The sequence below is a fragment of the Oncorhynchus keta genome, chromosome 33 (assembly GCF_023373465.1).
Source record: "Oncorhynchus keta strain PuntledgeMale-10-30-2019 chromosome 33, Oket_V2, whole genome shotgun sequence".
Classification (NCBI taxonomy): domain Eukaryota; kingdom Metazoa; phylum Chordata; class Actinopteri; order Salmoniformes; family Salmonidae; genus Oncorhynchus; species Oncorhynchus keta.
Genome location: NC_068453.1, coordinates 15,969,758 through 15,982,413, shown reverse-complemented (window position 1 = coordinate 15,982,413; position 12,656 = coordinate 15,969,758). Strand labels below are relative to the sequence as shown.

Sequence of the window (12,656 nt, the reverse complement as noted above, 5' to 3'; positions counted from 1 at the left end):
ATCTAAATGGACGACCTTTGTGATATGAATTATCTATAATACAGCAGTCAGATGATGTGTCCTACACATGATGAGAGATAACAATAGTGGCTTTAACCATTTTTCTTCCATTTTTAAACTAATGCCTAAATAAGTATATTTATCGCATACATTTGTGTTTAGAATTTCGATTTCAGAAACAGAATTTGTGTTATATCCAGTTTTAAAAGGACATGTATTTCTTTCTTCCGCTCATTCACCGCCAGTCATTCACCAGCAGTCAGCCTGCTTAGGTGATGATGGCCCATCTAAACTACACCTAAACTATATTGAAAATAATTTCACAAATACAATAACAGATTTAGCCTAAAGACAATATTAAATTGACAATAGTCTGATGGGTAAACATATTGTCAATTGTCAAATTGAATATGAAGAGACACTGCAGTTTATGCAGTTCAGTTGGAATTGACACAGAGGCAGGGAAACAGAGCACCAGAAAATGACTTTTTCAAATCCTCTGAGGCTCCTACAGAGTTGTATGCAGGTAAGACCTTTTGACTTCTATATAGTATCAGAAAGAGTCGATTCTGAAGTTTCCAAAGCGCTTACCTTTGCCGAATAACTCTAAAAATGGAAGAGATGAGCTCTATTTCAAAATATCACCTTTTCCAAGAATAACTGTTCCATGTGCAACACAGATATCCTACACTAACATAAAACCAATGAAAATGATCTTTGATAAGTTTTATTGGGTAACATATTCTAATGTTACCCAAGCCTTCATAACACACAACCAAATGATTATTTTTGCAATAGTATATGAAATATATTTATAAGACTGTTATTTTGCAGTCAGAATAACTACTCATTGGCTCAAAGTGGGATACCTCACGGCCTTTCTAGTGTTAATAAGCAAAAACGACTTTGAATGGCCAGGGCCTCGTCATCAAGCCACTATTGTCCAGTTATGGAATGAGGAGGAAATTGGAATCTAATTAATTACTGATTAATAACGTCGTCAATCTATATCCATAGCCTATGGGTTTGCAATAGGCCTATGGTATTTTATTAAATCCAAAGGTTTATGATAGGCCTACTCCATGGTCATTGTCAAGGCAGGCTAGATGCATTTGGGAGTTATTGAGTTGTAGAGACAAACCATCACTTTTCTTCTGACTGGCACACAGACAAAGGGCAGTGGCCCGTGCAATGCATGCGTCGCACGTAGGGGATAATCCGTTCCCCCGCGCACTTGTTAAAGCCTCTTCTATGGCAGATCAAACCGCGCGTTTCTTACCAACCATCTGTTACCAGCACCTCACCACCACGTGCACACGCACACTTCCCTCCGCCGGGATGGACCGCGAGTGGCTAAGCCGCGGAGAGGCATTCGCGTCACCAAAGGGGTGCGGATGAGGCCGGTGGTGGCTAGGCAACTCAGACTATTCGGTAGGCCTATTTAAGGGACTGCTTTTTTTTGTTTGAGTTGCAAGTGGAAGATGATTCTCATTCATTCTAGCACTGTTAAGGGATGATGACAGCCGAAGGAGGTTGCAGGATTTACCAAAATCATTATCCAACAAGTAGGTCTATATTGCGCAATTTAGATTTTGCATTATTGTGCCGCAATTTAAAACAATTGATTTACTCACAGTCTATACCAAATAGTATAGCCTGACATTTTACACACCTAAAACCTCCACAATACACTGTTGTAACTATAGTTTTCAAACAATCATGCATATTTTTAATGTACATTTATTTAGTCAAAAGAATATCCTCATAAGATATGATACCCAGTTCAAGACAGTTTAAAATGTGATATTTCATACACGCATCATGTCTGTCTGTTCCCATTCAGTTGTCGAGTGGGCCTACACACGCTCTGCCACTAGAGGATAGCATTGACTTTGGTATGTAATACCTTTAAATGTTACAGTAATGCTTGAACGCTATAACAATTATTTGAGGAAATGGACAATCTTCCATATGGAGTAGGCATGTTAAATATGTGTCATTTAGTGAGAACAATAAAATGATGACAGCCACTTTAGTACATGAGGCATTCCAAAAATGTGACAGGACAGTAGGGCTGCTTCTAATGCAATATCCATTGAATGCGATGCTTTTGTCACATTGTCATGAAGATACCCTGATCATATTATAGTTGATAATACAATTCAATTTATGGAAACTTATAACGTTCATGCCTTGCTGAGTCGCCTTCAGTTTGGGACTTTGGAGACATGGGTCGAACTGGGACCATATGAGGCGCGTATACCCCCATTTGCTTCTGGACCCAATGAATACAAAGGCTTGGTTGACGGACAGAATGATCATGAGCTTTTATCAATGCATTGCTTATCAATGAATATCAATGGTTTCATCTCATGTAGGCTGCTCTAAGTGTTTTAATAAAGTGCATAAACGTTTTCAGTTTTCAGTCAAGTGGAAACAGTTTTGACATTATGCACTAACATTACAAGTACAACACAAATTGAGCTGTTAAAAACCGATATCATTTTAACTTGTCTTTTAAATGAATACGACTTCTGTGCAGTATGTGACACTGAATTCCCTTGTAATCAGTAAGACATTATGTCTCTCGCGCACACTGATCATTGAGTTATGTTTAATTATATGTTGAAGAGCATAATTATTAAGAAAAACACACAATTAACCGAAATAAAAGGTTAGTATGTCAAGACACGACTGTAACAGTCAGAAACAGTGCCAATATAATTATCATAGAAGGGGTTAGCACATGCATACGTTGGTTCATTTATTTGAAAGTCAAATAGTTGTCAGACAAGCATTTTTGGCTCCAGGCTTAAACAGGTTTTTATCTTTGACTATACAGTATGCCTATTGGCTTCTGTTGGGATTTGTGTATATATTTCACATGTAAAAACACACTTAATAGAAGATATTAACTATATTCCCATTTTTAAACAATGAAAACAATTAGTCTCGACAATAAAAATAAAAAACCTATTCGGAAATATCATTACATCTATCATGAATTGGTCTCCCGAGTGGCGCAGTGGTCTAAGGCACTGCATCTCAGTGCTAGAGGCGGCACTACAGACCCTGGTTCGATTCCAGGCTGTATCACAACCGGCCGTGATTGGGGGTCCCATAGGACCGGGCACAATCTGCCCTGCGTCGTCCGTGTTAGGGTTTGACCGGGGTAGGCCGTCATTGTAAATAAGGATGTGTTCTTAACTGACCTGCCTAGTTAAATATAGATATAAAACTTGGTTCAGAATTGTACAATTCATCATCGTGTAAACACACTGGTAACAATAACTATGTGTTGTGTATTTCAGCTATGAAAGACCGAGGGGTTAAAATATGGGGGTGGGTAGCCTACTTCCACATTCTATTTATAATTGGCTGAACAAATTTCGTAACTGCACTAAAGGTCATTGAAGGAGTTGGTTTGAAAATAATCTGAAGATTTTTTGGACATGCGCAGATGTGAGATGCCATATTGGAACGAGCTCTGTGCTGTGCAGTTGGAAGACGTCGCTCGCTGGCTTCCACCGAACGAAAAAGGCTCGCAAATTTGATTCGAAAAAAACATAATTAAGGTAAGACAGGTGACAGGTTGACGCTTCTTTAAATATTTATGTAGGTTACTAATCCAGAGCCGTCGTTTTCTCGACGAAATATCTACCGTGAATGTTTTTTCCTGGCTAAAACCTTTAACCATTCCTACCCGAGGCTGTTTCTCTAGAAACAGAAATACTGGCGTATTCAGGAGCCAAGTTGTTCAAAGTGTTTTTTCGTGCGTAATTATAGCTTTCACATGCGGCGAGAACGTCGCTTCGTGGCACTTTCAATTTAGTTAGTATGATTGTTGTTCTTTATTTAATGTAAACCTTGATACAAAATAAATTGGTTACATAAACATGTATTTTAATGCTTGCCGTACATAGGAAAAATACATTTCAATAAGCCTGATAAATGAATTTCCATCTAACGGTCTGCTTTCTACTGAAAACGATAAAATAGTGAAATGCTCATAAGTTCACACCACTGACTTCGTTTTAAATGTTCATATTTACAGTTTAAACGTGTAGGTGTGTCATGCTTTTTCCACACATAGGTGCGCAAAGGCATCGGAAAATACCGGACATTGCCAATATGTCAAACCACTTTCAACATGGCGGGTTTTGGTGTGTAAAAAACTGCATGTAAAATCTTTGAATGAGGAAAAAAATTAATTACTGCAGTTAACCGTCCAGTTTTAGTTTCTTTTGATGCACATTAACAAGCTCTAATGAATTAAATTAGAAGTGGACGCTTAGCAATAACGTTAGAGTTTTTTTCCGCTGCAATACTTTGTGAGCAAAGTACATTAGCGAAGTGCGAAATACAAATGACTGACTGTGTAACGCACCGAGAGGACTTCGACGAGACCCGTATCCCACGAATGCACAGTACGCATAGCTACATTTCCTGTTTCACTTTATCAGCATTAGCAGTTACAATCTATTTTTTTATCGTTATTTAGTAGACATGGAATAATGGTCTGATGAACGGTTCCATTTGTCATTTTAATCAATCATCAAGGTTTTAACATCCAATCTTGATGATTGTAAATTTGCACGAGGTAATTTTCCCAATCCGACGTTATGTCAAATTTCTATGATGAAGTTTCTACTTGGGTTAAACCGCGCATATATCCATTTAATAATTTATTTTTTTATTGCGGGCGGTCAGCAAAACCGGAGTTTAGCTGCACATTATTCTGATGATCCCTCTTCGGAATTACATTCGGCTCCATAATGAATATAAAAATAAGCCACGCTTCCGAATGAACAGTGATGTGCATGTGCGCACTCATGCATATTCAGGCTGCGTATTGCCATAAAACCCTAAAACATACCTACCGTCCGCGGCTGTCATGTGAGATCGTTTTGCCTTGGTACTGGTGTAGCCTAGATGGAATGGAAGTAAGCAACATCACGGAGAAGATCTCGCCTCTTTACAGTAAAACCCTATGAAGTGTCCAGGGATCTGGTATAGGGGTAAAGATTATCAAGGATGCATGGTTATTGATGGTTTTATTCATGTGCTCCTCAGCGCCGTTCATAATCGATCTTTTGGTAGCAGATGCCATTGTATGTAAATGTCCCTGGTAAGGTTCTAAAGGAAGAACAGATGAAACATTGATGGATTGGCTCTGTGAGTGAAGACAGGGAATTGTATTAGCCAAGAACAACTTACATTACTAACACATCTTTCACAGTGATTTACATAACACAATGATATGGAAAACGGATGTATTAAGTCATTAGATCAAGGCTGTGACTTGACATCGACATCGTCAGTTCAGAAGTGTCTGCTGTAGTTTTAGGTGAAATAATGGCAAAAGGTAACCACATCCCCGGGCTAATTGCTCATGGGAAGTGTCTGGCTGACGAGATTAATTGCAATGTAAAGAAAGCCAAATTTCGTTTTCTCCACTAAGAGACTTCAGTGAGGTGTGTGGATGAATGATTCACAGGAGTTAAAAAATATATATATATATTTTCTTCTTTTGACCCGATCATGAGTGACTCAATGGCTGGAGGAGAGATAATGAGAATCACGTGGCACAAGAGTCAACATAACAGACACAACGTGCTCTGCGCAGAAAGGCTGTCCAATGATTGGCCTACATCGGATGTTTTTTCTTCAAAGAAGATACAGACATCTTATTAAACAACACGACATTTGGAATAAGATCAAACAACATCCATTTCCATCTATTTTTGATTATTTTTGAGTTTATGGAAAAAGTAATCACATAGACCTTCTGATGTGATGTTACTCAAACAATGGCTTGATGCTGGAGAAGTTTCCTGAAGATTGCTGCTGTAGGCAGTAGGCTGCCCATTGGTAAGTTTTCTCATTACCTCTGTGCATTGTGGCCTGTCTGTCTGCCCGGGGTAGTTGTTTGCACTTCAGTCTTTTAAATATCTCAGTCAGCTGATCTCACACAGCATCACATGCTGTTTAAGGAACACACCAGGCTAGATGAGCCATAGAGACAAAACACGATATTCTAATGATATATTATACTAATACATCATAGATACTAACAAATCACGAAATCTCTCTTTGGATGTAATATTGTAGATTACATAGTGAGTGATAAAACAGAAGTGCAGAAGTCGTTGAGAGGTCATTACTCTTAACAGGATAAATTGTGTCAAATTTTGATACCTACAAGCAAAAACATGACTGGAGATGAGGAAGGACACACCCAGCCCAAGTAGTGTTAGTTAATCTGTTAATTCCCCCATTAAATATTTCTATTGTCCTGGTTGGGGTTTTAGAGAAAGGCAGCTAAGGGACGGCGTGTGGTGCCTCCTGGACTCATCAGGGCTAACCCATTACACCGCCCCCCCCCCCACCATCTCAATCTGACGAGGTTTTAACCAGGAAAGTCCTACGTCTCAGATTAACACACAGATCAGCCTAATCCCCAGGATCCAATCTGGGCTGCTCACTGGGATGCTGGGGACGAGTATGGACCAATATGTTTTAATTTAGTGATTTAGTTAGGCTGCTTTTGTTTTTTGTTTTTAAACAACAATTAGTGAACAAAATATACCAGAATTGGACTGCCTGTGTAAACGCAGCCTTAGATCCTCCTGACTGAATGCTATAATAGTGAACCTTTTGGATTTAAATCAGTGAGAACATTTCTGGGATAAGTGACCCCTCTGTCTGTGAGATACGTTGCCCGGTTCTCTTTATCTTGTAATTCTACATGGAAATCTGTGATTTTCTCTGATTGTGTCCGAGACATTGTGGATTATACTACATTTGAGTTATTTAATGGACCCTGTGGACTGTGATCTCTGATAGTTTCTGGACTGAAGTCAGTAGATGGATCATATGTTTGCGTTCCGGAGAATGTGGACTATCAGGCTGAGTGGAGAGGGACAGGGGGCAGCGTCATGTGAGTCCAATTAGACCATCTTGTTGTTTACGCTATGGTTATATGTGTGTTTGGATCCCTGCGTGACAGAGGACACATTCAGAAGGATTACATGTTGTGAAAGGACACAGCTATGCAATTAAGCATCGAGGTGATTTAAATGCATTTCCAATTATGTTCCTCATGCTATAAAAACGCATGATGACAAGCGCAGAGCATTGCCTATTGCTCGTTTGAATGGGGATTTGAATGCTTAGGCAAATTTGCGAAGTCTGCAGAGAGTTGTTTTTGTGTATTACTTTGATTGAATGGAATTGGTATGAATCTGCTCTATGAATCAGTGTTAATTGAACATTTGATGGAAGTGTGTGCAGTTCGAGTGAGTCATTGCGGAGGCTGAGCGAAATGGCAGTCATCCCAAAATATCACAATTGCGACCATGTGATCTGGCAAAGAGACAGAGTGGGAAAACAATAGGAACATATTTTGTTTGTTTTTCTCTAAGATCTTTGCGATAAAACACAATTCTGAGTCAATTATGACTAAGCGTTATGATTCCTGTATGAGCATTTTAAGTAATTTGAAATACCTCTTCTTTCGTAATGGTTTATGTAACGCTGATCTTTGTGGCGTGTGTCGGTCCTGTTCGTCTACCTTATTTCAACTGTGATTGGTTATCTCTTGTGGCTGAAGAGCTGTGCTGAGGTATGCAAATCCACGACAGCAGAAACTGCACATTGCTCTCGCAGACTGTACCAAGGAGAGACATCGAAATACACTGTGCTGAGCAGGTATTCTATGCTGTACATATACCATTAGTAGAACAGAGGCTATTCCTTCTGTGCAGTGGGCTGTTGTGTAGGCAAAACCGCTCGTTCTCTCATACAGAGTATTCGTGACCATTAGTTCAATCAGGAGAAACGACATCTCTGCCTTTAGATTTTGTGGCATAGAGAAAGTTAAAGATATCAGACAGGGGAGGAGATAAAAAATAATACTCTTTTCAGAAAAATTTAATGTTTTGGGATTGTCACCCCCCTCCCCATACATTATTTCCTAAGTTCTTAATGATGAAATGCCTAATGTATGTTATGTTGTAAATGTGAACATTAATTAATGCCCCCATTTCAGATTACTCTGATGTTTTTCTTGCTGTACCCAATGATTTATGAAAACTTGCTTGGTGAGTCCTCATTGTGGTTTGTGGTACACACTTTATTCTAAAATGTATGAAATGCATTGTTATATTTGGTAACACTTACTTATTTTCCCTCGACTCCAACCCCACTCGTTGCATGGAACGGATGTGGGTGGAGCTATGTCTACATAAGGGTGCTAATACATTTTCAAAAACTCTGACGAAGGCCTTGAGGCAAACACGTAAAGCTTATTAAAGAGCGGTGACGCTAACAAGAGCAGTGTGCGGGTTTCTTCTTTTTCCTCATCTGTATGGTCTGAAATAATTGCCCATATTGTCTTTCATTACAGTTTAGATGGACATGGTATGGATTTTAATCCTCCATTCCTACTTAACTCCTCCTTTGTGTGACACAGTGGAGGAATGAGGGAGATGCAGTGAAGACTGGGGAGTCTGAAGACAGACGGACAAAGGGTAAAAGGGTAAAGGTCACCAGGAAGAGAGAGCAGGATGCAGTCCCGCCCACAGGACAGGCCGTTGGCCCTCTCCGCGGAGAAATCCCACAGCCCGACCAATGGGAGAGAAGTACAGGTGTACTCAGGTGAGGGATTTTACCTAAACTTTTTACTCTTCGATCCCTTCCTCATTTTTTGTCTGCCATTGTTTGATGACACGTGAAGCGCACAACCGTTTATCTCCATTTTATCACAATCACAACAGGGGGTTGTGGTTTCAAAATGCTCAGTGATTGCATTGAAAAGCAGCCATTTTCCAATTTTTCCCATTCCTTTTGACATGCCACACCATTATTGACCTTCATCGAGTTCTCAGAATGCGTGTAGTGCAGGGCTATTGTTTTGTTTTGATTGTTCAGCAGGATTCTGCAGCAGCCACTGTGTCAAACTGTGAGAGAATCTGGTCCAGTTTACCTGGTCAGTGGTGTGGGGATGTATGAGCTGGCTATAGAGTCATAGTTAGTCTCTCTTTCATTGTTGTCCTGTGTTCACTTCCTTGTTCTGTAATGTTCAGCCCGACAAGGTGCTTCTTATCAGATGAACAGACTGGAAAAGTGGAACTCGGATGAAAAGAAATAGAAAACAGGAATGTTTTGTCGGGCGGACAGGAAAGAGGAAATGCAACTCACCAAGGAACATTTTCTCAACACTACGGTTGATCTAACATAATTATAAACATATTTTTAAGGAAAAAGTGCTTTTCTGACTCCCAAATACAAGATTGCTTTTTGTTAAAAGCAGCGTTCGTACGTGACCCCTTTGAATCAGGTGGAGATGGATAGTGGAAGGTATGATGTTATAGCCTTTGTAAAGGTCTGGGGATGTGGAGTGTGAACACACAAACACACACTACTATGTGTAAAGGAGAAGTGCAAGCCTAGCAGATTCTTTTCAGAAAACCCCCGACTGCATCAACTGATAGTTTCTTCCCTCTCATTACTGCAGGTTAAGTCCCACACACAAAGTCCCATGAGACACAGCCTAGAGGGGAGAAACCACACACACACACACACACACACACACACACACACACACACACACACACACACACACACACACACACACACACACACACACACACACACACACACACACACACACACACACACACACACACACACACAGAAGACACATTATACCTTGTCCAAGTAACAGTCTCCCACCGGCAAATGAAACAGTTCTCACCTTGAGGAGAAATATTAGTTGAATGATGTAGGACCTGGAACACACACGCACATAAAACTCACTAAAGATCAGATACATTTTCAAGTGACCTCATTTGGATGGATGAAAAGAGACTGAATTGCATTTCAGCCAGTTCCTGCTGTGTTCTGTATAAAGTTCCTTCCCCGTAGATTTAGAGAAATGACATTGGTGTGTGTGATCAGATCTCACCCTGCTTGTCTATTTAAATCTGTATGTTATGCTTATTACGACGTATCAGTTTACACAGTGACTTTGATCGTTGCAGAATGAAGGCGTACACATTTTTTCCCCCACTCCACACAAACTGTATTCCACTTGACTCTTTCGCTCGGGACTGAGGAAATATTCTGTTTTACTTACAACATTATTCTTGTTTCATTGCTTTTTCTCCACTGCATTGTATTTTATTTGAATTTGATTTCACCTTTATTTTGACAGGGAGTCGATGCTAAGACCAAGGTCTCTTTTCTAGATGAGCCCTGTTTAGCACAGGAATACACATATAAAATACACTATACACATTAAACTACATATCCAAGAAATTAGAGTTCAAAAATCACAATAATGGATTTATTTTAACTGCAGATAATATTGTTATAAAGGCCACTTCCTTAGTAGGTGACGTCGGAGATCACCATGTCAGAGAAGTGGGAGCTCGGGATGATAGACGCGTTTCCCACTAGTAATTAAAAGTTGGAGGGCTGTTCAAGTGGATTGTTTCCAGTCATATGTGATATGTTCCCACTTCCCACTTGGTTACGAACGCACCATGACACTGCCTCTTTAAGTGCCAGATGCACAGTTGTGACTCTGATGAAGAGGGCTTGTCTGTAGCATGGGACATCAACCATTCCGGGTTAATGTAATGGTCTGTACCTGTTAAGTGACTTCACAGTGTGCACTGGCCAATGCATTGACAGCTTTGGCTTACATACATAGAGCAGATACTACCTGTTTGCTGAAATGAATGCAAGAGGGACGTTTGTAACGTGGCTCTAGCTCTTTCACGAGGTGCTGAAACCCTCTATCCTCAACCACCGAGAATGGGTGGGCTCTAAACCAAAGACTAAATAAATATAAACATAGTCCACCTATCGCTCCTGTAATTTCTTTGGCCCAGTGAGAATCAGCTGCCAAGGAATGCTTGAATGCAGAGGTGAGACGATGTTATGTTTCTTTGCTCTTCTGTCTTGCTCCGGTATACTGGGGTGATGTCAGCATATGTGTCAACATATTTGAGGTGTTGGCAGATGCGTAGGCCATTCTCGTTGAGCAGTGGCGACATACTGTTAATGTTTTATCCACAACTCTCTGTCCATCTGTGTTGTAATCTACGAGGAAGCCAAAATGTTCCCAAACTGGAGATTTAAATGATGATGGAAGTGATCCCCCATTTCTGGTTTATCGACCCCCACCACCCACCATCGTACAGAACTAGCTCCCAGCTGCGCCCTCACCAAAGGACAGTTTGAAATGAGACAATTAAGATTTTAATTTTGATTACAACGTGCGCATAGGCTCAAGTTGTTTGAACGGAATAGACTGAAAAAAAGATTCCAGCTCAGATTTAGTGAAGAGACGTAGGCCCGTACATTTGACATGTATTGATTTAGCACATCCAGGGCAACTTGCATACATTTGAGTGCATACGTGTTCATACTTTTTCCACCCATACTGGTCCACTTTCATACAGAATGCAGGGATGTGTATTGAACCCATCGCCTGCAATAAATAATAACTGTGTCCAAGGGCTTCAATACGGTGGCAGCCGCATTCATATAGACAATATCACCCTAGTCTGTAACCGGTATGAATGTCGACTGAATGATTTTGTTTCTGCTAGTTAATGAAATGAAACATGTCATTATTGAGTGTGATGCTGTGATGGTTGTTTTTATGGTGATCTTTAATGTTTTGTGACTGGGTTGGTGGCAGTCAAAATGATTGACGGCACTTTCTTCCTATCAGACGCAGACTCCATGGAGGAAGAGGCCGACTTTAATTGGGAGGAGTACCTAGAGGAGACGGGGGCGACCGCTGCACCCCACACCGCTTTCAAACATGTGAGTGAGAAACACACGTTTACATTTCCATAACCCTCACAACATCTTGTAAATACTGTTTTTGAATGAGTGGCAATCACGCAAATCCCTTTAAACATGTGTTTGAGTGAGAATGTACTTTAGCTAATGATGTTAAACACAGTGTAGTTAGGCTCATAGGCTCAGTCATGACTTACTTGCTGAAGACCACACTTAAACACAGTCACATATTCAGAGTCACTGCTATTGACTGAGACTCAAATACCAGAGATGACATACCCTGAATCATCATTTTTGCATCTGTGCATTCGGAAAGTATTCAGACCCCTTGACTTGTTCCACATTTTGTTACGTTACAGCCTTATTCTAAAATGGATTAAATCGTTTTTTTTCTTCTAATCAATCTATACCCCATAATGATGAAGAAAAAAACGGAAATACCACATTTACATTAGTATTCAGACCCTATACTCAGTACTTTGTTAAAGCACCTTTGGCAGCGATTACAGCCTCAAGTCTTCATGGATATGACGCTACAAGCTTGGCACCCCTGTATTTGGGGAGTTTCTCCCATTCTCCACAGATCCGCTCAAGCTCTGCCAGGTTGGATGGGAAGCGTCACTGCACAGCTATTTTCCGGTCTCTACAGAGATGTTCGATCTGGTTCAAGTGCTGCTCTGGCTGGGCCACTCAAGGACTTTCAGAGACTTGTCCCGAAGCCACTCCTGCATTGTTTTGGCTGTGTGCTTAGGGTCGTTGTCCTGTTGGAAGATGAACCTTCGCCCCAGTCTGAAGTCCTGACAACTCTGGAGCAGGTTTAAATCAAGGATCTCTCT

At 40.4% G+C, this 12,656-nt stretch overlaps 1 protein-coding gene across 8 annotated transcripts in view; it reads left to right on the top strand.

Annotated features, from left to right (window-relative positions):
- The first annotated feature begins 3,471 nt into the window (after nucleotides 1–3,471).
- The window catches only part of LOC118365961 (scm-like with four MBT domains protein 2), a 74,948-nt gene continuing 65,763 nt past the window's right edge, over nucleotides 3,472–12,656 (top strand). For 4 of the 8 annotated variants that reach the window (XM_052492114.1, XM_052492111.1, XM_052492113.1 and 1 more), the window contains exons 1-3: nucleotides 3,600–5,871; nucleotides 8,474–8,658; nucleotides 11,747–11,841. In XM_052492114.1, coding sequence (XP_052348074.1) covers nucleotides 8,568–8,658; nucleotides 11,747–11,841 — 186 coding nt within the window. In that variant the 5' untranslated portion in view covers nucleotides 3,600–5,871; nucleotides 8,474–8,567. Of the gene's footprint in view, nucleotides 3,576–3,598; nucleotides 5,872–5,909; nucleotides 6,941–8,473; nucleotides 8,659–11,746; nucleotides 11,842–12,656 lie in introns of those variants that run through there. The other 4 variants (XM_052492109.1, XM_052492106.1, XM_052492107.1 and 1 more) reach the window with 3 other exon arrangements.